We start from the raw sequence: 26,622 nt of genomic DNA on the forward strand, positions 1-26,622 counted from the left end.
TTTTGTAACTTATCACCTTCTCAGAAAATCTTGACACTTCTGTATACCACTGGTTGTAGCTAGAAACTCTGCAAGGTATCTTTAATGCCCTGGGAAATATTTAGTTATGTCAGTAGCAATTTACCCTCAAGACCATCATTTTTGCAACCACATAAACTATTAAGAACAATAAGAGTCACTAATGTTTGGCTTGGCTTTGTTCCCTTTTATTCATTCTGGAAAGCTCAAAGTACATTTTGTTTTGAAATGAGTTAAAGTATTCTTGTCACCTGACTGCTATGCAGAGTATCCACTGATAACATCGCCTCACCTCTGCTCTATCCACCTTCACAGCTGGAAGAGTCCAATCGTACGCTGACGGTGGATGTAGCCAACCTGGCCAGTGAGAAGGAAGAACTCAACAACCAGCTGAAAGAAATGCAACAAAGTGAGCGTCACTCTTCTGTAATGAGCAACCGATAAAACAAATTTCTATCAAGAAGTCATTTCCTCCAAGTTATAGAATGTGTGTTAAAAGTTGGCATTATTTACGCAGATAAAGATGTAAAATTGTCAGAAAAGTAGCCACTGTTGTGTTTATCGAAAAACAGAGTATTTGTCCTGTAAATTGTTAACCAAATTTCTGAAACATTGTGTTAAGAAACATGTATGAGTTTTGATTTGCTATTTTTATAGAACTCCAGAAAGCAAAAGATGAAGAGAACTATTTCAAAGAGTCCTTTGATAAGCAGCTGTGCAACGAAAGAACGCTAAAAATTCAGGTGTGTGTCTGGGTGCCTGCACAGGTCTGGAAAGTCTGCTACACTTTATTTTTTGCATGCTACTCTTGGTTGTGTTGAACTCTGGGTAAAAGTTACTGAAACATATAACATATTGCTGCAGGCTTTCCTGTTGAATTTACCAGGCTTGTATTTATCATAAATAGATCTCTGTAAAAGTATATATTACATGATTTATTTTTTTTTCTCTCAGGCTGTGAACAAACTGGCTGAGGTGATGAACAGGAGGGAGAAGGTGCGGGGAGGCCACCAAGGCACTGACACCGAGGTGCACAAGAAGGAGAAGGAGAACAGGAAACTGCAGCTGGAGCTGAAAGCAGAGAAGGAGAAATTCAGCACCGCCATCGTAAAATACCAGAACCAGCTGGCTGAAATGGAGGCGGTCAGTACGCCCACACTCCCAGAAAATAAATGCACGGCGTATAAGCAGATACATTTGCCAGAAAGAATCAGTGAGATACTGAGAGAGGCTGAATGTTGATTACCAATTAAAATTCTTACTGTAGAGAAGGAGACGGACAGACAGAGATACTGGGGGGGAAAAGACTTGGGATTTTCTAGAATTTCTCAATATTTAGTGTCAGCTAGAGATTTGGAGTGCTTTCTACAGGACCTGAGCTGAGAGTGCATAGAAGATGGATGAAGCTTTATTACTATCTATTGGTTTGTTTACTTTTGTTTAAAAGCCTCAATTTTTCTATTATTTCCCTCAGCATCTTGGTTTTTTGAAGCCAGAAATGGCCATATTTGAATGAAAAGTGTTTGAGGGTTGGTAGGGATGGCCAATTCATAGTGGTAAATTCCCAAATAATACTCGGTGGATCACAGACTTCTTGGACAGTTTTGTTTTTGTTTTTTTGTTCAGTTAACCACACACACGGAGACCAAAATATTTGGCTGATTAATTGCATTTAAAATGCTTCCAAGGCTACCGACAGCCCCAAACACAGACAAGAGCTCCATTTAGCGACTTTGTGAGCAGTACTGTCAATCAGTGTTGATGGGTATTGTCGGCGGCGGCATGGACACCCAACTTTGTGAATACAGTAAGTCAAGAACGAGGTGATGTAGGACTTTCAAATTGATATCTTAAGTGCATCCACTAGGAGGCTGAGGAGTAGCACTGGTGTCCATTAGTGTATTTATTTTAAAACTGTGGAAGTTTAACTACTAATCTCTAATCATCTTTATTTCTGCTGGAAAGTTGGGCACTTTCATTCTGCAGATGGGCTCTTTTCAAGTCAGCTTCAGGTGGCCATTCAAGGAATTGCAGCTTGATATGTTTTGGGTTTTTTTTTTAACTTCATTTAAGATGCTATGAAATTGTATAGGGGAAAACATTTCTCCATGTAGATCAAACTGAAAAAATATGCACTTTATATTCTTGGAAGAAAATATCCATCGTTTCTGTGTTTCTAATTATTTCCCCAATATTCTGCATTAGAAGTGAGAAAGTGAGTTCAGCTAACAAGCTGTTTGTTTATTTAGGTGGTGGCAGAAGAGAACCAGATGCGTCTAGATCTTCAGATGACGCTGGACAGTAAAGAGAGCGACATTGAGCAGCTGCGATCCCAGATCACATCCCTCAGCATTCACTCTCTGGACTCCACCAGCATCAGCAGTGGCAACGACTTGGATTTAGAAGGATACCCAGGTAGACCCTTCATCCTGCTGTCGTCATCGCAAAGATTTTCTTTAACATTTATATTCAGGGCCCGAAAGCACTTCTTTATACCTTTCTTCCAGTCCTTTCTTTTTCCTCATTATGCCTCTTCCTTTTCATCCCTTTTATTTCACCTTAACTTCTCTCTTCATGGTCCGGTGCAGTGCGCATTACTCACTCTCACACCTCAGAATCAATGTCCTTCACCTACCAGCGCACACACAAATCCGTCTGCATCGACACTCGGCCAAACCTTCGCTCGGCTCACGCTCTCTTTGGCTCTGACTCTGAGGACGAAGAAGAGCATGATGGGCGTCAGGAGCGGGGCCAAACTCCCCTGGCCCTTACCTATGAACCGTCCTCTGAGCCTGAAACCGAACCTGAACCTAGAGGTGACCCTGCATGGCAGTTCAAAGCCAGGATGTGGATTGAAACTAAAGCAAAGCAAATTTTTTTGAAAGAGCTTTTTACAATATTTATCCATAAAATTATGGATGGGGGGTTCATTTTCTTCTCTAATTTGAGTGAGTTTGGAATAAAATAACTCCAAACCCTTGCCTAACACCGCGAACCTGTAGCTAATCCCTGTGTGTAGCTGTGCAAACACACACAGCTTGATGCAGCACGGCTTTGCTGAAATTTATTCCACTACAAAAGATTTGGAGAGTGAAGTTGTGTGTGGATTTCTACTAATAATTAAGTTACTTTCGTTCTTTTTATATCTCTACTATGCACTTGTTATGTTTTGGAATTGCAGTTTCTTAGAAATCTTGTAGTTCTCGCGTAATAGTCTCAAACCAGAGAATAGGACATCCTGTGCCTTGCCCTTTTGTATTACTGAGGAAGAATTTCCTTTCTTCTTAAAGAAAGTGCCACCAAAGCATGAGACTGTCAATATTTGCTTTTAAGTGACTCGCACAATTAAAGGTTTTTGTGTTTTTGTATGTTAACACCTTCCTGTTTTTCCTCCACTCATTAGACTCCAGGCTGGAGGGCTGGATCTCACTTCCTTCCAAGAACACCAAGCGATTTGGTTGGGACAAAAAAGTAATGAATCCACCAATATTTCTTGCATTTAAAAAAAAATAATAATAATTTCCCCATATATTTTTATATTGTTTATTGTTTTCCATTTCCTTTACAGTATGTGGTCGTGAGCAGTAAGAAGATCCTGTTCTATAACAGCGAGGTGGATCGAGAGCAAGCTAACCCTTTCATGACCCTGGACCTTGAGTGAGTCATTAAAAGCACCTTTTAAACATGGAACACATTAGTAAATACAGTGGTCCCTCGTTTATCGCGGGATTAACGTTCTAAAAATAACCCGCGATTATTATAGATGTTTTAAGGCTGTAAAACCTTTTTCAAGCCAGGTCTAGAGTTCTAGATCATCATAACTGTAACCTTTGTCAAATCTCACACTTTGGGAGAGCAGCACCAATCATTGTTAGCCAATAGTGCTTTGCAATATCATACTAAAATAAATATCTGAATCCCAAATAACTGAGATCATCTAAAATATAACACTGAATTTGACTCAGAACATGTTTTTTTTCTTTTGTTTGTCCAAATTTAAAAAAATAAAAAATCATTTTACATTTTAAGTCACCATCTTTTCCATCAAATGCTCCACAGAGAGCATGGTGACTCACCGCAAAGTCAAAGCTATGCAGATTTTTGGTGGAAAATAATAGAAATGACCATAGAAAAAATCAGCTCAAATAAAGACCACAAAACTACACAGAGCAGGTGGAAGTCAGCACAAACCTTTGAGTTTCAGTTATCAGAGGGTTAAATGCCACAGTTACAACACATCTCTCAATACTGTCCTACTTTACAGTGGGGCAAAAAAGTATTTAGTCAGCCACCGATTGTGCAAGTTCCCCCACCTAAAATGATGACAGAGGTCAGTAATTTGCACCAGAGGTACACTTCAACTGTGAGAGACAGAATGTGAAAAAAAAATCCATGAATCCACATGGTAGGATTTGTAAAGAATTTATTCGTAAATCAGGGTGGAAAATAAGTATTTGGTCAATAACAAAAATACAACTCAATACTTTGTAACATAACCTTTGTTGGCAATAACAGAGGTCAAACATTTACTATAGGTCTTTACCAGGTTTGCACACACAGTAGCTGGTATTTTGGCCCATTCCTCCATGCAGATCTTCTCGAGAGCACTGATGTTTTGGGGCTGTCGCCGAGCAACACGGACTTTCAACTCCCGCCACAGATTTTCTATGGGGTTGAGGTCTGGAGACTGGCTAGGCCACTCCAGGACTTTCAAATGCTTCTTACGGAGCCACTCCTTTGTTGCCCGGGCGGTGTGTTTTGGATCATTGTCATGTTGGAAGACCCAGCCTCGTTTCATCTTCAAAGTTCTCACTGATGGAAGGAGGTTCTGGCTCAGAATCTCACGATACATGGCCCCATTCATTCTGTCCTTAACACGGATCAGTCGTCCTGTCCCCTTGGCAGAAAAACAGCCCCATAGCATGATGTTTCCACCCCCATGCTTCACAGTAGGTATGGTGTTCTTGGGATGCAACTCAGTATTCTTCTTCCTCCAAACACGACGAGTTGAGTTTATACCAAAAAGTTCTACTTTGGTTTCATCTGACCACATGACATTCTCCCAATCCTCTGCTGTATCATCCATGTGCTCTCTGGCAAACTTCAGACGGGCCTGGACATGCACTGGCTTCAGCAGCGGAACACGTCTGGCACTGCGGGATTTGATTCCCTGCCGTTGTAGTGTGTTACTGATGGTGACCTTTGTTACTTTGGTCCCAGCTCTCTGCAGGTCATTCACCAGGTCCCCCCGTGTGGTTCTGGGATCTTTGCTCACCGTTCTCATGATCATTTTGACCCCACGGGATGAGATCTTGCGTGGAGCCCCAGATCGAGGGAGATTATCAGTGGTCTTGTATGTCTTCCATTTTCTGATGATTGCTCCCACAGTTGATTTTTTCACACCAAGCTGCTTGCCTATTGTAGATTCACTCTTCCCAGTCTGGTGCAGGTCTACAATACTTTTCCTGGTGTCCTTCGAAAACTCTTTGGTCTTGGCCATGGCGGAGTTTGGAGTCTGACTGTTTGAGGCTGTGGACAGGTGTCTTTTATACAGATGATGAGTTCAAACAGGTGCCATTCATACAGGTAACGAGTGGGGGACAGAAAAGCTTCTTACAGAAGACGTTACAGGTCTGTGAGAGCCAGAGATTTTCCTTGTTTGAGGTGACCAAATACTTATTTTCCACCCTAATTTACAAATAAATTCTTTACAAATCCTACCATGTGGATTCATGGATTTTTTTTTTCACATTCTGTCTCTCACAGTTGAAGTGTACCTCTGGTGCAAATTACTGCCTCTGTCATCATTTTAAGTGGGGGAACTTGCACAATCGGTGGCTGACTAAATACTTTTTTCCCCCACTGTATGCCTTGTCTGGAAGTTAAGGTAAAACTAAAAATGATGAATGTTGCCGGGTGTTGGATTCATCCTCTGGGAATAATCAATCTTTGCAATGGCAAACAGCAACATGGGAATAAGCTAAAGCCGTTGTAAACAATGGGATTTGATAATAATGCAAGACAATAAAAACAACCAAAACTGATCTGTTGTTGCATTTCAAGTCTTCTTTTCTTTAATAAATTTGAATCACTCTATATAAAGTAGGTTTCTCATACTGGGTGGGCATTAGACTTAATTTCTGCATCTCTCTCACTCTTTCAGTAAGCTGTTTCATGTCCGGCCTGTAACTCAGACTGATGTGTACCGTGCAGATGTCAGAGAAATTCCAAGGATTTTCCAGGTAATGAGTTGAGACCGTCCCCGTTTCCTTCTCTTTATTTTCTTGCTTTCACGGACCTTCAAGACAAAACTTCCTCTGTAACTTTAAGTTTTAACTGCATTTGCCGCCTTCTGTCTCTCCAGATCCTATATGACAATGAAGGTGAGAGCAAGCGTGAGCAGGATGCTGGAGCTGAACCCACAAACTCTGGTGATCGCGCCTCATACATCAGCCACAAGGGCCACGAGTTCATCGTCACCCTCTACCATTTCCCATCCAACTGTGAGGTCTGCACCCGGCCTTTGTGGAACGTCTTCAAGCCTCCACCAGCGCTCGAGTGTCGTCGCTGCCACACCAAGTTCCATAAAGACCACCTGGATAAAAAAGAAGTTATCATACCCTGCAAAGGTCAGCATGCTCACTCAGGATTTAACAGGAAACTTGATTTTTACGGTTGCACTAAAATTACCCAAGAATCTGTACATAGTACATGCATCTGGGTTCAAACACCTGGTTAACAAACAGCCCCAAAATATTAAAATGAATTGCTGTCACGATTCAAAATAAAGAAAACGCACAAAAACGCAAGATTAGAATGGCACCATCATGTAATAGATTTATGTATACATCATAGACTTGATATTGGGGTGGGGGAGGTGGGTGGGTCCAAAGCTGTTCTTTCTTGTTCTCACACACATCAGGATATAATCCACCTCACACAGGCTGCCTGGGTGGAGTGCACAACACGCAGAAGACACTAGAGTGCAATCAGATATCACACAAAACTTAAATGGTTAAACCCATTTAATGTCCCATCTACTGCATCCAATATTCATTCTCACATGTCTACATGTCTAAAAAAGATCAAAGCTAAAGTGGATGTATGAAAAGCTGCAAAATCTAATCTTGGTCATAAAAAGGAAATATCTCTCTCTTAATCTTTTTTTTTAAATCTTATTAACAGTGAATTATGACATCTCCACGGCCAAAGAACTACTCCTCCTGACCAGCTCTCAGACGGAGCAGAAGCACTGGGTCAGTCACCTCCTTAAGCGCATCCCGAAACACCCGACACTGAGTCCTCCCCCTGTGGCACGCAATTCCCCTGAAAAAATACCCCATTCCTCTCCACAAGTATCCCCACGACCTTCGCCCAAGTCCTCTCCTCGCATGTCCCATCGAGGCGCTGTAAAGATCCAATCCACCCGGCAGCAACCGTCATCGGGGAAGCCAAGGTGAGAAACCCACAAAAACAAGTTTGGAAATGTTACTTTATTCTTAACTATAAGCTTTAATTTTACATACTGTATGGGGGTATCCCCTTCACAGTCATCTAGGAAAAATGTTTTCAGTTTTTATTATTATAATAATAAAACTGAGCATGTTTAAGAAACTTCACCAACATTGATGGTTTAAGAAACTTCACCAACATTGATGTTTTAAGAAACTAACAACAGAAGTATAAAAATGCAATTTGTTCAAATATTTATGCAATAAAAATAATATGAGCATTTGTAATTTAAATGAAATAAATATGCAGCAGATGCTGCTTGTTATTTTACTTGACTAATCTAGTGCTCATCAGGAGATCTTTTGTGTTTTGATTTGTGCTTTCTTGGCCTTATTCTCTTCTCACTTTCAATTGTCTGAACCTTTTCTGAGCTTTTGTTAGCATGAAAAATACCTTATTTTTTTCATGCAGGTAAATGCAGGTAAAGGTCTTAAACGCTGTTTCTTAACTACATTGTCTAGCTTCTGCATAGTTGAAACAAACCCAAAGCTCTGGCTGATGTACAATATTTTGCTTTAAACTGACTTCTGAACCTTCCCATCTGCATTAATGATGCAGCATTAATGCTCGCACACAGCACCTCACCGAGCATCAGCAGTGACTTAACTGAGTAGAAAATGGCATCAAACCTTTTGTGGGACTAATTAACTGTATCTGTCTTGTTTTATGAGAACATTAATGCAGTTAGTAGTTTCAACTTTCAGCCACACCCTAACTTGCTTTTGTCCTTCAGCACTGGCCCCATGCTCCGTATCATCCTCCACTGACCCCCGATCTCTTCACCTCTGACCCCACCATTTCTAACGTCTCTCATGCTGGGAGACTGTAAGTAGCATAGCTTGGTGACCCTCTCCACCTGCATCGCTGCCGTGCCTATTAACCCACTCTTCATAGAAAGCAGCGTAAAGTACCTGGTGAACCACTAACCATCCCACTGGTGCCCCCTTCTGACAGTGGCATGTGTTGTCTAGCATATTAACGCATCACTAAAGGCTGTCTGTTAAGGTACACAGCCATCTAGGTCATCATAGTCTAAGGAGCTTGGAAAGAAAAGCGTTTGGACTTCTTTAAGTTTCTTGAAGGCGTTTCGCCTCTCCCAATAGGACTCTCCCTTTTAAGAGTGTCCCTAAGGAAGGTCCTGATAGACACTTCCAATCGGGCTTAAAAATCTGGGCCTCACCACCAATTGCTCTTAAAACTGAAGAAGCTTCTCGGATGAGAGGCGAAATGTCTTCAAGAAACTAAAGAAGTCCGGACACTTTTCTTTCCAAACTCCATAGATCACTAAAGGCTCTTTGACCACTAAAGGCTCCTTGAACCCCTCATACTTGATGTTTCAGACTGTTTGAGTTTGACCTCAAAGACTGGAGTTGGGCATTGGATGATGACGATAATCATCATGATGATGATGATGATGATATGTTCTTCTGAAGAAAGTTAAAGAGGAGGGACAGAGGGTAACTGGACCTCTGCATGAGATGTGTGGCTTTAACGTATTGAGGCATGCTTTTGTGTGCTTTCCAAGTTTACAGCTAAATGCAACTCACCTCGCTGTTTAATCCCGAAGTTACAAAATGCTTCAGTTAATATCACCAAAAAATCAGAAATATTAGGGAAAATTCTGGTTCGACATGTTTGGAAGGAGTAAATCCATGAAATAATATAAAGTTTTTCTTTTAAGTCTTGCTTTTAAGATGACAAAAAGTGGCTAGTTAGCTTAGCTTTGCTTAACATGAACCTCAGATTATTTCTTTTGAATGTCAGTTAATGTGCAAATCAGCAATTCTCATAATTTGTGGGATCAATATTTATTAGTAGGTTATATTCAAGTGAGACGGGTGCTAGTTGTTTGTCCCTGTTTTTTTCCTTTATACTAATTGCTATAGTTAGCCTAACCCCTTTCACAGCAGCCATTTTGACATGAAATAGCAAGTAAACACAACTGTTGCTAATCACACTAATTGAGGCTCTTTAGCTTAAAAAGAATAGAAGTAAAGTGAGTAGCAACACGTGTTTTCCGGCTGTTATATGTCTACGAATGGGCGTCTTCCCTGTAATATTAAACCATTTCTTCTACTTCTATTTTTCTTTGGGCAAACATGCACACTAATAAATATAACCATGTCTGCCTGCTTTTTTCCCTTCATCTACACTTTCATTGTGTGGCTACTGGGTAGCTTCCTTGTTTATTAGTCTATGTGTGGATTTTGTGTGGGCGTGCCTTTGAAGTCCTGCCATACTGTTGGTAGCATACCAGGTTTTTCTCATCTTCTTTTTTGTATTTTCCTCTATCTTCACAGTTAACCCTGGCTAATATTTTCATCCGTGTGGAGTAATGGTGGTCTGGAAGCGGTGCCTACGTGTGTTATGTTTTTTCAGAGAAGACTGTCAAAAAAAAACAAACACAAAAAGCCCTAAAAAAAACACTAATACAGACAGAAAACTGGCTGACGTCATGAGAAAAAGGATTTATTTTTTTGGTCATTTTAACAAAAGGAGAATCAGGACAGTCTTCCCATTACAGTGACTCATCCAGTGAAAAGATGCGACAATCTTCACGATTAAACTGCCCTTTTTTCTTTTTAATAATCATAATTATGACAAGACTTTATTTTCTTTTTCTCTTTGCGTTTGTAAAAAGATTACGCATGTGTTTGAACATTTGTATATACGATAAATATCTATATCTGTGTATCGTAGCACATAACGTGAAGCTAATAGTATATATGATTGTTTTGTTTCTATGACCACATCACACACTATATATGGTTGTCCTGTAAATGTATTAAAACGGTTTTATGGCTTCTTTTTGAGTTAAAAATGAGCCTTTATAAGTACATCTGTTATAACATGCGAGAGATCAATGTGAACTCAACTGAAACAATGTTGTTGTTTTTCTTGCGCTTCATGACAATTACTGATTGTTCATATATGTTTAAAATCCCATGTGTAGAATTTTTGGGGTGATACATTAAAAAAAATGTAAAAAATCAAGACTTAAGCATTTCAATTAGTGCCTCTGGTGATCGTATTTGTTTGTTGTGCATGCCTATTATTTACGTTTTTGAAATTTGTAGAGAGTGCATCTAAAGCATTGGCGATATACAGCCTCTGCCTGATCGGGTCTAAAAGGAAATGATTTATATCAATTAACGTGGTGTATGAAACAAAACATGGAAACAAGGGCTAGTACATGGTCTCTCAACCCATATCTAACATGTGACTGTTTTTGAGTTGTTAGTGTTAATATTAATGAAAAAGCAGTTTATTCTGTATCATATTGGTAAACAACAAAACAGTACCAAATAATTATGTTATGCTACAGCTATGAGTGTATTTAAAGTGACCATTTGTATTACACCAGTATAGGTGTCTCACTACAGTATGTGGTGGTGAGCAGTAAAAAGCTCCTGTTCTATAACACTGAGCTGGATCGAGAGAAAGCAAACCTTTTCATGACCCCGGACAATGAGTGAGTCATTAAAAGCAACGTTCAAAAATGTTGACTAAATGAGAAGTACTTTGTGTACCTCATGATGCAAAATACTGAACAAATGAAAATTAGCAAGGCTCAACGGGAAAAGCTTTGGAATCTGCAAATGGGTTTTAATTTCCATAGGTTTTACACAAAAACATTCACAATCCATCCAGTACAGTTTTACCAAATGCAACTTTGTCTAAAATGTAGAGCATTATCCCAAATTTTAATTGTTTCTACTTTTCAGACCTCAGCATTGCAGGAAATACCCTTTTTGTTTTTTTAAGGGTCCGCTTCTATCAACCAAAGCAGGTGAACCTGTCATCATCTTTTCCATCTTATGTATGGAGCATGAAGAGTTATAGCAAAGTCAAAGCTGTGCAGGTTTTGGTGGAATATAATAGAAACGGCTGTAGATAAAATCTGCTGCAATAAAGGCCATGAAACTGCTTATAACTGCACAAAGTCGTTGGAAGATGAGTAATTTTTCACTTTCCCACAGGATAGAATATGATGTGTCCGTCTATGTATATGCACATTTTCCTCCTGTAACCCAAGAGTTACGCAACAGTTACTTGAATAGAAATATGATATGAACGCATGAATGTAAGTTGCTCTTATATTTGTTGTAAAAGGAATCTGGGAAAATTACATCCATATAAAATGTTTTGTCCTTCAATTCATTCAAAATGTTAACCTTTCTCTAACATTTACTTCTGATTACTCTCATCTAGGAACTGTTTGGAAATTTTTGGTTTTAGTTAATCATGTTGAAAAAATTTATGATTCAGTTGGTAATGAAATAAATAATCTCAACTGGCTTGATTTGCCAATTAATGGCATTTTCTTTACAATATTTTTAAATCATTCTATACCTAAAGTAAATATCTTGCTAGGCTAGCACTAGACTTAACTTCTCCATCTCTCTCCCTGTTTCAGTAAGCTGGTTCGTGTCAGATCTATAAGTCAAAGTGATGTGTACCGTGCAGATGCCAGAGAAATTCCAAAGATAAAGGTAATGAGTTGGGACCATCAATGCTTTCCTTTCTGTCATAGACTTTCAAGACTCATCAGCTATCCAATCTTCAGTTTACCCATCTGCTTCAAGTAAATCGTAAGTGTTGCATTTGCCTTCTTGTCTCCCCTGATCCAGTATAACAGTGAAGACGACATCAGGCGTGAACAGGACACTCCATTGGAACCTGTGCCGCATGGCGATCGCGGCTCCTACATCAACCACAGGGGCCATGAGTTTATCCTCGCACTCTATCATTTTCCATCCAGCTGTGAGGTCTGCAGCCGGCCTTTGTGGGACTTATTTAAGCCTCCGCCAGCGCTCGAATGCCGCTGCTGCCGCACCAAGTTCCACAAGGACCACCTGGATAAAAAAGAGAACGTTATTGTACCCTGCAAAGGTCAGCGTGCTCACTCAGGACTACAGGGAGAGCTTAACTTAAACAAATAAAGATTCCTCTGGGGTTTTTGAGTGATTTTTATGTACAACCTGAATTCCAAAAAAGTTGGGATGCTGAGTAAAATGTCAATAAAGACAGGATGCAATGATCTGCAAATCTCATGAGCCGATATTTTATTTACAATATAACAGAGAAAGTATATCAGATGTTTAAAATGAGGAATGTACTTTTTTTTAAGTTCATTTGATGGCAGAAATGGGTCTAAAAAAATCTTTGGATTGGAACATCTTTACAACTGTGTACCATCTCTTCTTTTAACAATAGTCTATAAATGTGGGAACTGAGATGCTGGACTTTTGGGAGAGGAATGTTGTCCCATTCTTGTCTCATTTAAAATTCTAGCTGCTCAAAAGTCCTATGTCTTCTTTTTTTATGTTTCATGATGTGCCAAATTTCCATTTGTTGGCTTGAACTGTAGTGTCTCGCTGAAATATGTGAGGCATCCTGAAAACGACGCCTTCTGGATGGGTATATATGCCTTTCGAGATCATGGCTGCTGTTGAAATCTCCCAATTCTTTGAATCTTTGGGCTGAAGGAGGGACAATACTCGGTGTATCAATGCTCAATCAACAATCATTTATTTCCATACAATTCAACAGTCAGAGCATTACAACGTCCGGACGGGAGAGATGCTACCAGAGGGTCAGGCACATGTCTCAAAATGGTGACGGGTTGCTCAGCTTTTTATAGTCTCTAGTGGCCCCCAGCTAGTCGTAAAAGCCAAAACATCACATTTTTTCTCTGTTACAGCGCCTAAGTTATGACCTCGGCAGTTGTTTCTCTGCTTTCTGTAAGGTGGGGGTGTGGAATGTGGTCTATCTATCTCCCCTGTCTTTAGACACAGAGTCTCCTGCTTACAACCTTCTCTTCATGATTCAACAATTAAGCATGTCAAGAAAACAGTGTAACACATTCCCAGCAGATCAAGGATACAGAGTGATGCACATTTATCTAATGAACTAATATGTGAATATGTTCTGTTAACTCAAAAGTATAATGAGAACTACACTACATACAGCTCACACACTCTATATTAAAGGGTATAATGTGATCTACAGCAGTATTCTAATTCAACTACTTTGATTACATATATAAGGTAACATATAATAACAGAATAATCTAATAATTCCCCCTTTTGATCTCTGAAAGAGATCACTTACAACATGCACTCCAGGGTCGCAAGGTCCAGGTTTTCTTGATCCTGAGGCCCTCTGTCCCCCTTTAACGGGTGGACCATATGTGGGATGACCTCTGTGTTCACGCAGTTCAGATGCAAGCAAAGTTAGATTTACAACCATAACAGCAGTTACAGATGACTCTCCCATCACTCCCCAATTCTCCCACAGCTTTATTTTGGTGCTCCAGTTTTCCACTCCCATTTTAATGCCACCTTATACCTTTCAAATGTACTTAGACTAGAACCTCTGTCTAAGGAGCTTTTAACCTTTATTTTTATTGCTGCAGCTACCAGTGTCTTCCAGTTGGGTGATTCTCAGCTTCTTTCTTCGACCTCCGGGGTTAGACCACCCTTTAGTCATTGCACAGTTCTGGGGATTATTCTGCCCCGATTTCAAACAAGGATCTGTGTGTTTTGGGTTCACCGGCGTGTCCCCCTTTTTGCCAAGAGCCTCTCGAACCTCGTTGGTCTGGTGTTCCTGGTTTTCGCCAACCCCTTCATGGTTATTGCTGTGTTTGTGGGATCCATCTTCTCCAGGAGCCCAAACGTCATGACACTTGACCCCAGTTGCTGTCTCGGCTGTCCCTACATCTGTCTCTGCTGTGAAGGGTCCTCACATCTCCGTGTCCCCGTCTGGTGTCTCTTCCTTTCTCTGCAAGAGACAGAAAACCAAAACACCTCTCTCCCTAGCCTTGATAATCTAATATTGTTATCCATTGTTGTTCTAATGATTCAAATTTGGTTTAAAATATTATGTTCAGGACCTATTCTAATCATAATCTATGTGTGTGTAAAAGAAATCAAAAATTAGTGAACCCTTTCTAAGTCTAACACATTATAAGCTTAAGTTTTACCATAGCTAAATTATTAAACACAGAAATAACGTCATAAGATGTTCATAAAACCATTGTTTGATGTTCGGACTCAACTTCCCCCTTTTTGACACACTCCCATGTGTCAATTCATTGGAGCTAGACAATTAAAAGAGAAGGTTGGTGACATCATATCTCAGAAAGTATCAGAAATTCTTCTCTCGAGTACCGTTGCTCCAGCCTTGTCATCCCTGAGGATCTTCGATCCCGAAAATGTCCCTTCTCCTCATGTAATAAAGTCTGTCATCCTTCCATGCCCTGGTAACTGGTCCATCCAGAGCTGTAACATTTTGAAATGTACATACAACAAGCCAAACCACACCCTGGTCACACCAACCCTTTTCTGCCCCGAAGATGTCCAACACCATCTTAGTCTGGACCAGGGTTGTAATAGTTTTGCAATTTTCATCAGTTTTAATCAGTTTTTACCAATTGTTTGCTAGTTTAGTTTAGTTTTTATTTTCTGAAAATCCTTAGTTTCAATTTAGTTTTATTTGTGTTTTGCAAAAATTAAGTGTAACAAAATCCCAGTTCCATCATATCAGTCATGCTCTTCTGGTTATCCTTGGGTGTTGAGACTAATAACTATTAACTCTTGCCGCACCGTGTGGTCCTAATTTTGGTTCAAGTGAATTGATAACCTTTTGAAGGCGATTGTTTCACACCTTTATTTAGATGTCCCAGTCCTGTTGTCTCGGGATACATCACGCTGCCTTATCTGGGGTTAGCTGTTTTCTGGGGATGCGGGTTGAGTGGGTGAGCTCTTCAAGGAGGGGGAGTGTGCTCCCCCTGATGAGGTCTTCTAGGTAAGCTAGGTTAACCTTCTTGTGTGAGCTTTTCAAGTGCACTTTAAGGTTAGTGGGACTTTTAGTTTTATAAATGTCCCTCATGTCCCCCTGATGACCCAGTATTTCATTTTTGCACACTGTAGTACACATTTTAGTTTTTGCTTGTAGCTCGCATACTCTACTTGCCACTCCTCTAAGTCCTGATGTTTCTTAGAGAGGGCAACAGTACCTTTAAAATTATATCACATGTGTGGGGGTGTGGCCTTGCCAATTGTTTTGCCCACCTTTTCAAAATGGCTGGCGTGCCCACAAGCACATTTCATGGGAAAAGAAAGGTAAGCTTGATATTTACATTTAAAATGTTTTGTTAAACTCAGATTTTTATTTTATTCTTTTTGCAAGTACCCCTCCTCGGTGGCGAGAAACTGTTGGTGTGGTCAAGTGGGTGCTCTGGAAACAAACGCTCAGGACAGAACAGTTATCAGTCATGTACTTCCTACAAATTTTGCATATGTTTTATTCCATATTGATCCTCTGAGTGTAATGGTACATTTTAATTTGAATTTATCCAAACTAAACACAATATTTTCTTTATTTACTTTGCTCTTGTTCTTTTTCAGTACCACATCCTATCAAATGTCCCTGTCGATTATATTCTACATTTAATAACTTACTATTTCAAGTGAGAACCTAAATCACGTGGACCAATGTTTATTATTGCATATCTCTATTCTGAATGTGGCCAGTCATTCATAGGTATTGTTAAATTTTGGCGATTTTCCTCTATAAAATTTAATTGACTTTTTTACAGTGGCCTGCTGTGGTTAATAGTAACATATTCCAGTCATGAGTGATATCAATAGTTATCTCCACTGTAGCATTTGGCATTCCCAATAATATAACATGATACCTTAATCAAAACACAGCTAATATAGCACAGTTTTCTTAATGCAAACATCAGTAACTCAAAATCAGCAACCACAGTGTTAAGTCTGCAGTTCATACTTATGTGAAGCTAGAGTCTCCTCCTCCAGTCTCTCTTATCCTGCTCCTGAAAAAACAAAACAAAACAAAGCGAAGCATCCACCCTTCTCTTGTCGGCTGGGTGAATTGTTTATTGGCATTTACTAATCCTAAAGTGGGTGCAGTCATTGTCTCAGTATCAAGTCAGTCAAAGCTTTTAGTCGTCAGTCCATCACAGTCCATTCACATGCATACCTCCATACACATTCATACCAGATGTTGCTGATAATGGAGTCTCACGCGCAACCTATTCGAGCATCCATCACCAGCAAGATGACGTCATCATTTTAAAGGAAAACAATTCCTTGTTGTTTTTTGGGCCGGATTGACTCGGTGCAATCCTTTTAGATCAGTGTTCCCTATAAGTGAATTTCTCCCAAGCCAATTACAATCATGGAGAAGCACACTTTGCAACTGTTTTTGTAAGAATATTTCATAGCGCTTTAAATTTCAATCTTTCAGGCCTGGTTTAAAGAGCTGATTGTTAAATCATAAACTCACAAAATATCAACATATCACCACCGGTGGATCACACCTCTCAGATTTTCTTATCTCAGTGCACTGTAACAAAAACGAAAACAGACATAACCAACAAAATACTACTAAAATAACACAAACTAGGGCCCGTTGCAGACATGTCCAAGCATAAAACTATCCCTCTCTCGCTTACGAGAAAGAACACAAGCCAAAGCTCACTGATAACATCAAACTAGCGCTAAACAAAACCAAACAATCAACCAGAAATTCACAGGAACATTTTGTTTCTGCCGGGACAATATTGTGTGGGAATGAGAACCTCAGGTGCCGTAACACCTTTTGTTCCTCCTTGAATTAAAACTCAATCACAGAAAATGCCGTACTCCAACCTAAACTTACACTATTAATTCATCATTTTCACTCTGTGCCACTGTTCCTCATCAGGGCTGTGTGAAGCACAGCAAAGAATTCAGTCAAGGCCTTGAGCCATAAACAGACATCACGCACAGACATTGTTTTCATAACCAAACCGTTTTAGAGCTTATTCCTAAAATCTACATAAATGCCTTCTAGGTGACATATAACACATTCTAAGTAATCAATGGCTCCTCATAAAAATTATGCATTGGGATGTTTGTGTGCAGCATTTTGCATATCAGCATAAGCAAAGCATTCTTCATTGCATCAGCGTGTGTGTGTGTGTGTGTGTGTATGTGGATCACTTCTCAGTGAATCAGCATTCCAATGTGTGTGTGTGTATGTGTGTGTGTGTGTGTGTGTGTCATTTCTCACTCACTCAACGAGTGCACGTGTTCATGTGTGTATTTCACTTCATTCTGAATCTGTGTGTGTGTGTGTGTGTGTGTGTGTGTGTTTGTTTCTCTTCATTCTGAGTCAGTGCATGTAGATGTGTGTGTTTGTGTGGGTGTTTGTGTTCATCACTTTCCTGTTCTGGTGTTCTGGGTAAACCACGGCCTGAAGCATGCCCTGGGGTCCTGCCCCCCTCCTTTTCAGTTTGTTTGCGACCATTGCTGCTGCTGCTCAAAATTCAGTCCGTCCTGGTTCTGACCCCAATTGGGGCAGTCCTTTCTCCAGTGTCGATGTTCACCGCAGGTGAAACCTGCATCTTCTTCTGTGTTTTTGTCCATTCTGAGGTGCCTTCTGACCTCAGTTACTCCTCCTGTCTCGGTCACGCCCTTTTTCGCCACCCGATCATCCGTGTTGGTCCATCACTGTCCTGCACAGTGTGAATGCAAAGTTATCAAGGTCAGCATTCTTTCGCTCGGCCTTACTTTTCATTCGGGCTTGGCGGGCGTCTCGTCACAGCTCTGTCAGCTGACGCAGTCTGGGAATTTTCCCCCGTGTAGTGAAACGGGCCTTAGGTTTAGTGCTCTCCGTCTCGGCTGCATGAGATCACATTCCTGCAGGTCTGTTGACATTCTCAGGTCGTTGTTGTGGGTCCAGCTGTTGCAGCATTTGGTCAGTGTCACGTATGGGGGAGAGCAGGAGTCCAGTCAGCCTCGGCTTTCAGGGCCGGCAAAGCAGCCTGTAATTAAATATGTATAGAAAAAACAAAAACAAAACAAAACAAAAACAAACGAAAAACAAAAACAAACGAACAGGAAAATGATGTTGTGTTGGCTGTGTTATTCAGAGGGGAGACAACGGGGCCAGGCCCTGTGTCAGCCTTCTCTCCCCCTTTTTTTGTTTTTTCTCTCCCGATATAATCAACTCCTAACCCACCAAGTTGACAGGACAACACAGGTACATGTTAAAATTCTTAAGATCATGTTTAAAAGCCCAAAAAAGGAACTTTCTTTCATTCAGTAATCACTTTTATTAATCAATCAACAGAAAACATGTCACAATTTGAATCTTTTAACCACTAAATTTGTTGTGTCTTGCCTGGTTGGTTAGACCAGTGTTCCTTTTTTTTTTTTTTTAGTTAAATTGTTGTCCTGCAACCCAGAGGGTTTCTTTGTCAGTAATGTATAGACTTCATCATTTAAGTATGTTAATTTTTCTTTAACCTTGCTGGAAAATCTTCACGTGTTCATGAGTGTAAGCTGTTTCTTCATTGCGTGTATGTGCATTTGTATAAAAGCAGGTTAATTTTATCTTTTCTCAAACTAGGCGTTACCTTAAAAGGAGCCTTTCTCTCAGATTTCTCTGCTTGTGTGTTTTTGTTTCACCTTTTTGTTGTGATGCTCCGGACGCCTTCCCAACCTCCACAAGTCCGTTGGCCCCAATTTTATGTGTTAAAACTTCTCTTAATTTCTCCTCTAATTCTCTCCTCGCTGCTGTCTTTTTCACAGCTGCTGATTCGTGCTGGGTGTGGTTCCCATTACCTATAATTTTGCTTCGACCGCTGTGCTTGTGGGGGCAGTTGGTCCAGGTCCGCAGCTTCCTGTATTAACACACTAAGAGATTTATTTAATTTCATTTTCATCACTGTTAAACAGATAAGCAGGCAACCCGCCTACCTTGACAGCGTAAACTGTACGCCAGTCTCCCAACACATTCCTCTCTGTACTCCTCCATAATTCTCCACTGCACACCTCTTACTATCTCTCCTTTTTATTTTTATTACACCACAGAGTAATACACCCAATTATGCCCGTCTATCTCTATGTGGCTCCAAATTCCCTCTTTATTTTAATTTCACACTCGTCAGGGGACAGGCACACAACAATTTCAACCACTGAAACGAGGAATTCAACCTTTTTATATTTCTTTACTAATCTAGACTCAACCTTTGTTCGCAAAATGTGTCTTGTTCTAGTCCGGAATAAATGTGAACCCGTGATTACACGGCCGTTCCAGTGTTATTTCCGTAGCTATGCGGGGGCCCTCACCTCCCCAAGTCACCACCTCGGCACCCGGACGACGCCGGTCCTGGCCACGCGTCCACGGACAGGAGGGTCGCCACTCCTAGGGCAAAATGTTCCACAGGTACACTAGGCATCAACCTTTGATCCTAAAATGTGTATTTGCTCTAATGTCCTCCTAATCAAACACATCAACCGTCACTGTCACTGTGTTCAGACTTCACACACAGAAACACACTCAGCGCGCGCCTCACACATAGCCAGAGCGCGCCTTACACACAGCGCGTTACACCATCAGTGAGACACACAGAGAGCGTTCCTCATCAGTGGAAGATTACACAGAAACTTCTGAGCTCAACTGTTAGATCTTCTTAAAGCACACTGCACCATAGACCAAAATACCCCTTTCTCTGCGCTTATGACCGCCACAACGGGGCAAAGTCGCATCATAAAAGTGATGCTTGCATCCCCGAAGTTATACCTGACATCATAAACCAGGTTTTGCTCTATGTACTTAAAATTTTACTTTGTATTATGACCGCAGCCCTTAAAACTCGACTGACGCCACAAACCACCGTCAAAACCTCTATCCAATGTACTAAAACTAGCACCAACCACTACTGCACTTCACGGCCGCACCACCGGAACACGCCGTATCATAAACCAAACCTACGGACGTGTTTCGCTCTCGCGTTGCCAGCGTTCAACTGCACCGTGAAGCCAGCATCTGCTTTTCCTTAAATCAACTTCTATTTCATAGCCGGCAAAAGCCAGGACGTCACTGACACCATAAACAAAATAAACAAACCTCGACTTCAATGTACTGGACTAATGGCCGCGTCTTCAGAAGAAATTCTAACGTATTATTGCTACAGAAGCCAGTATTAGACAAAATTAAATGTGGAAGGTAAAGTGGCTGCAACTAGTCCAACGTAGTATGTTATTAGTATCTCGGTAGAAGCAGTTTACTGCAACTAGTCCAACGTAGTATGTTATTAGTATCTCGGTAGAAGCAGTTTATTTAACACACTGGAATTCAGCCTCAACTTATGTTGTTAGTATCTTGCGCCAAAAACCAGACACCGACAAATTTACTGTGAAAATACATGTGACTCAGCGAACAGATTAATTTGGAAAGCCCAATATGCACATTTGGTATTTATAATACAACAGGCTGTGCTTACCTTTCTGTTTTAGGCCGGCCTTCTGTTCACTTTGCCCCACGATCTCACCAAAGGTCAAATCTACACCTCCTCAGCACACCAAAGATCCGGGTCACACGGCACCAAGTTGTTGAAATCTCCCAATTCTTTGAATCTTTGGGCTGAAGGAGGGACAATACTCGGTGTATCAATGCTCAATCAACAATCATTTATTTCCATACAATTCAACAGTCAGAGCATTACAACGTCCGGACGGGAGAGATGCTACCAGAGGGTCAGGCACATGTCTCAAAATGGTGACGGGTTGCTCAGCTTTTTATAGTCTCTAGTGGCCCCCAGCTAGTCGTAAAAGCCAAAACATCACATTTTTTCTCTGTTACAGCGCCTAAGTTATGACCTCGGCAGTTGTTTCTCTGCTTTCTGTAAGGTGGGGGTGTGGAATGTGGTCTATCTATCTCCCCTGTCTTTAGACACAGAGTCTCCTGCTTACAACCTTCTCTTCATGATTCAACAATTAAGCATGTCAAGAAAACAGTGTAACACATTCCCAGCAGATCAAGGATACAGAGTGATGCACATTTATCTAATGAACTAATATGTGAATATGTTCTGTTAACTCAAAAGTATAATGAGAACTACACTACATACAGCTCACACACTCTATATTAAAGGGTATAATGTGATCTACAGCAGTATTCTAATTCAACTACTTTGATTACATATATAAGGTAACATATAATAACAGAATAATCTAATACTGCACAATATTGATTTTTAGCTTTGTCCCTTGCGCACAGACTTTTCTCTGGATTTTCAGAATCCTTTGATAATATTATGTAATACAGAAGATGACATATTCAAAGTCTTACGCCATTGTCCTGAAATTATTCCATATTTTGTGAGTGGATTATTTTGCATCTCTGCCCATTTTTACTTCTGAGAAATGCCTGTCTAAGGTGCTCATTTTATGTTAATTGTTACCAGCTAATCTAATTAGTTGTAAAATGTTCCTTTCTTTTACTTTTCCAGCCCTTTGTTGCAATGTTACATCAAAGTGAACTAATATTTTTTCATGTTAAGCATTTGATATCTTTTCTCTGTCCTTTTGGGAATAAAATAGGACTTTATGAGATTTGCCAATCCTTCCATTCTGTTTTTATTTAGATCATACAGAATCCCAACTTTTGAGGAATTGGTCTTCACACATTTAGCTAGCAAATGTAGGTGTGGATTTTGTGTAAGCAACCTGGGATTTCTCATTTCCTTTCTTGTGTTTTTCTCTTCACAGTGAACCCTGGATAATATTTCCATTCACATGCAGTAATGGAAGCAGTGTCTACGTGTGTTGTTGCGAGTGACAAAATCCAAATACTAATGTGGACAGGAAACTGGTGTCATGACAACTGGGATTTCATTCGAGGAAAGTGCATGCTGTATCCTTCGTGATTAATTCTAATTTGCTTCTTGATCATTGTCATAGGCGTGTGTGTAAACATTTGTGTACACATTAAAAGATCTCTCTTTGTATCATACCACACAAAGTGTTGCTGTATATTGCTGTATAAATCAGCACCACATCATCCAGTATATATGGTTGTTCTGTAGATTTATAAATACAGTTTTAAGTGGAAGGCTTTACGTTTTCATGAGCCTTTAATTACAACTGTTATAACACATGCCAGAATAATCTGAACGATACAGAAACAATGGTTTTATTCCCATTTGTGATAATTATTGATTGTCCATATACAGTATGTTTAAAATCTCAAGGTGATGCATTAAAAGAAACCCTTTAATAACAATAATATAATACATTAACAGCATTTCAATGAGTAGCTCTGTTGATTTATGTTGTTCATTGATGTCCGTCATTAAAAACTATTCAGACTTACTTTGATATAGAAAGTGCGTCAGAAACAGTAGTGATGTACAGATGCTATCTTGACCAGGTCTTTAAAAGTAAATCAATCAATTTGAAAGAAAAAGGATTAAAAACAATAAGGTTTAGTATTTGGTAGTATTAGTACTTTTTTTCTTAAACTGCCGAACAGCACTAAAAAAATAGTTGTTATAGTTGCACTGAAGCCATCTTTCCGTCAGCAGTATCACATCTGACTACAGCGTATTTTAAGAGACCATTTGAACTATACCAGAATAGGTCCGTCTTTATCTCACAAGTGCATGTGGAGTGAGTGGGCTCCACTGGAATAAATCTTTTAGAACAGCCTAAAGCCAACTGGCACTCATCATACATAATGTAATAGTTCATCATGTTGCCCAGATGCTAAAATCATTTTTCGTACTTGCAGGTCTAATCCATTCTGTCTATCAGCTGTGTGACTGTTCCGGTTAAATTGCAAATGAATGAACCCTGCTGTACAGGCCACTGATGTCTCAGGTGACATGTAGCCTCCTCCTGGTGTTTTTCTTCTTTTTCTCGTCAGTGCGCAGTTAGTCTTTTAATTTTATTTCCAGTTTTTAAAAAAAAAAATGAATTCTTTTTGCCTAATGCATTATGTAAAGTACTTGAGTTATTTATCCTACTTCACATTTCTCCTCCACTTTTTGAGATAGAATTTCTTTTTTGTATTTTTTATGTTTTAACAGCTTTTTTAGAGACTCTAATTACCTTATGAATTAAGGGGTTTTTCTAATTGATTCATTTACTTTTGTGATTTTTGTGTGTTTTTGAATTATGGGTGTAAAAAACACAAGTAAGCTTGCAATAGTCAATCAACTGCCAGGAGCACAGCATTCCTGGCTTTGACCTGACTTTGCTTTTTACTGCCTCTGCTCTTCCCTGTATATCTGCTTTATGAGGCTGGATTGTCAAGTGGACTGTTTTTCACACTCTAGCATTTATATAGATTTTTACACAAAACAACATTATTTCAAAATGTGACACTCCGAATTTGGCAACCTTACAAACTCTGGTAAACTCCAACCAAGTTATGCAGTACAGCGTCTGTGAATGCACAAGCAGGTGGGCTACAGCAGCAGCCTACATCAGGCGCCACACCTACAAACAGAAAACTGAGGTTGCAAATTAAACAAAACGTTGGAAAAATGTTCCCTGGTCTGATGAGTCTTTCTTTTCTAACATTTGGACAGAAGGGTCATAATTTGGAAGAATAGATTCATCCTGCTTTGTAGCAACACTTCAGACTGGTGATGGCGGTGTAATGGTGTGGAGGATATTTCTTTAGCGCCAACTGAGCTGTTAGAATGTAGCGGCTGGGTTCAAATAGGAGACTTGAGGCAGAGATGAGGTGCAGACCAACTACAGGTTTATTCACCAACATTATAACAACCTTCTCCTAAACACGAAAAAGACCAAAGAACTCATAATTGACTACAGAAGACACAAGACAGAAATCCAACCACTAATCATCAGCGACGACTGTGTGGAGAGGGTGGCAGACTTCCGCTTCTTGGGAGTCAGCATAGAGGGAAACCTATCCTGGAGTGTGAATACCTCTGAGCTACTGAAAAAGACACAACAGAGACTGTACTTTCTGAGAGTGCTTAGGAAGAACAACATCACACAGAGACTGCTGGTGTCTTTCTACAGAGCCTCCATCGAAAGCATACTAACGTACTGCATAGGCATATGGTACGCTAGCTGCACAGTGGCTCAGAGGAAAGCACTCCAGGGAGTAATCAACGCTGCCCAAAGGACAATCGGCTGCCCTCTCCTCAAACTGAAAGACCTACACAGTTCCCGCTGCCTCAAAAGAGCCCATAACATCATAAAGGACACCTCACACCCTGGTCACTCCATGTTCGAACTGCTGCCTTCAGGTAAACGGTACAGAACAACATACACAAGGACTAACAGACTCAAACACAGTTTCTACCCAATTGCAATATCATGTCTCAATGCTACTAAAAGTAGATGACTCTCATTGCCCCTGTTGTCATTTGTGCCCTTGATGTTGGAATGCTTTCAGACATGTTTTGTTGGATGCGCTAACAAATTGATTGAGTGATTGATTGTTTGAGTGATATATCAACTAGGTCGTATGTTGAGTGTCTGTATGGGGCCTTAGGCCTGGATTGCTTGGGTGTATCTACGGTATGAGAATACTGTATTTTATATGTATTTCTATCTTTTATATCCTATCATTATAGTTTTTAAGTATTTAATTATAGTTTTTAAGTATTTATCTTTTGTGATGTTGCACTGACCAGAGACATCTTTCAATTTCATTGTACCTGTGACAATGACAATAAAGAATATTCATTCATTCATTCATTCATTAAAATACCAAACCATAACATGGCATAAAACAATGTAGCCCAGTGGTGAGACACGGTGCCAGCAACAGCCTCTGATGTAACTGACAGACCTTTACAGACTGCTGCTAATTGGCCCTCAAGCCATACCATTATCTGGTGTTACGTAGTAAACATCTTATCGAATAACCCTTATTAATGCCAACCAATACTATAGATATAATTACAATACGTAATTAACTAATATGGCTATTCAACACCCTCTTATATCACATGGTGCCACTGGGAATTATTAAAAAGGCACTCGGGATGCCTGGGGACTCTTTTGGCTTTTGGCCTTTTGGCAATATCAAGAGAAAATGGACGTAAGACTATCCTGTCATCGCAATATTAACTTGGGGTATACGTTGTCTCTCCTACTAAATAGGTTACACATCAGGTAAGTGTTAAAGTAATGTTTTCCACCAACTTAACCACAACTTAACTTTCCATACTAATTGAAATATATCACTTCTACTTTCCAACACCATTAAACTCATTGCCGACCTCATTGGTTTAGTCCAATCATCTTTCTTCCTGCCTTCTTCAGGACAGTCAACCTCAACTTCGCATACTTTATATCTCACTGCTCCTTTGTCGTTCTCCCTGCATACACTTCTGCAACCCACCTCCTCCCAATGTCCGCCTCTCCCATGTTACTCGAGCTCCATCCAAGCCTCCATCTTTATTTCCACCACCAGCGTCTCGAGGGTTCCTGCCCTCAGTCCTATCACAGCTGGCATTCTATTCAGCTAATCGCTAAACAGCTTAATTGAATTCTGTTGATCAATTAATCATGTTCAATTCCTTTTAATGAGCTCTCACTGTTGAACAGTTCAATATACTGAAATGGTCATTAGATCTCACCTCTGGGAAAACATTAATTGCTCCACTGTTGCTCCTGGCATCTGTATGTTTCCATGTTTTAACATAATAATTAATAGCAGGCTGTTAAATGAAAAGAGGCTGTGCAATTTAAACAGTGACGTATGCAAAATAATTTAATTTCAATGTTAGGTGTGATGTGCCCCTTAACTGGACAAACTATTTGAACTGTTAGGCCTGAGTCGGCTGACTTTATACTGTTTGCATGACATATTTTTTCCCTCCTGCTGATCAAACATTCTGTGTTGCTGATAAATATTGTTCCAAGAAAAATAAATCAACCAAATTTGGGAATGCTTATTTTTACCCTTTCACAAGCTCCCTCTTTCCTTCCTTCCTTGCCTACCCCATCCCCTTTCCACTGTTTAAAAGAAAATCTAAAGTACAAATATCTTTTGTAGTTTCATTTTTTACCCAATAGTAACCAATTAGCCAACAATGTATTTTTATTTTCTGACATTAACTAATAGACTTCAGCAATCTATTTCAGGAGTTTTTAGTAGAACTATAGTATTTTATTCTTGTACTTTCCCGTGAGGTATGAGCTGCTCACTCTGTTGTAACTGCCTGTCCTTGACAAATGACTGTGCAGTGACTGGTCCGTGTTTACACAATAAGTAATGATTAGGTTGGGAGATTCGTCTCCACAA

The 26,622-nt window shown here is 40.0% G+C and overlaps 1 protein-coding gene across 5 annotated transcripts in view; it reads left to right on the forward strand.

The window, feature by feature from the left end:
• Window positions 1-10,318, forward strand: part of LOC146617245 (rho-associated protein kinase 2-like) — a 35,116-nt gene extending 24,798 nt beyond the window's left edge. Inside the window, exons 23-34 of one of the 5 annotated variants that reach the window (XR_014906891.1) lie at window positions 334-427; window positions 676-761; window positions 973-1,161; window positions 2,268-2,433; window positions 2,607-2,834; window positions 3,422-3,489; window positions 3,587-3,675; window positions 6,182-6,260; window positions 6,383-6,647; window positions 7,204-7,474; window positions 8,264-8,355; window positions 9,831-10,318. Coding sequence is in view for 3 of the 5 variants with exons in the window: in XM_085373402.1 (XP_085229528.1) it covers window positions 334-427; window positions 676-761; window positions 973-1,161; window positions 2,268-2,433; window positions 2,607-2,834; window positions 3,422-3,489; window positions 3,587-3,675; window positions 6,182-6,260; window positions 6,383-6,647; window positions 7,204-7,474; window positions 8,871-8,961 (1,626 nt within the window). In the remaining 2 variants the exon portion in view is untranslated. Of the gene's footprint in view, window positions 1-333; window positions 428-675; window positions 762-972; window positions 1,162-2,267; window positions 2,434-2,606; window positions 2,835-3,421; window positions 3,490-3,586; window positions 3,676-6,181; window positions 6,261-6,382; window positions 6,648-7,203; window positions 7,479-8,263; window positions 8,849-8,870; window positions 8,988-9,830 lie in introns of those variants that run through there. The other 4 variants (XR_014906892.1, XM_085373402.1, XM_085373403.1 and 1 more) reach the window with 4 other exon arrangements.
• Window positions 10,319-26,622: the final 16,304 nt, after the last annotated feature.

This window comes from Diplotaxodon limnothrissa, linkage group LG15 (genome assembly GCF_057381915.1).
Source record: "Diplotaxodon limnothrissa isolate DT_005_m linkage group LG15, D_limnothrissa_male_GT1.1, whole genome shotgun sequence".
In the NCBI taxonomy this organism is placed as follows: domain Eukaryota; kingdom Metazoa; phylum Chordata; class Actinopteri; order Cichliformes; family Cichlidae; genus Diplotaxodon; species Diplotaxodon limnothrissa.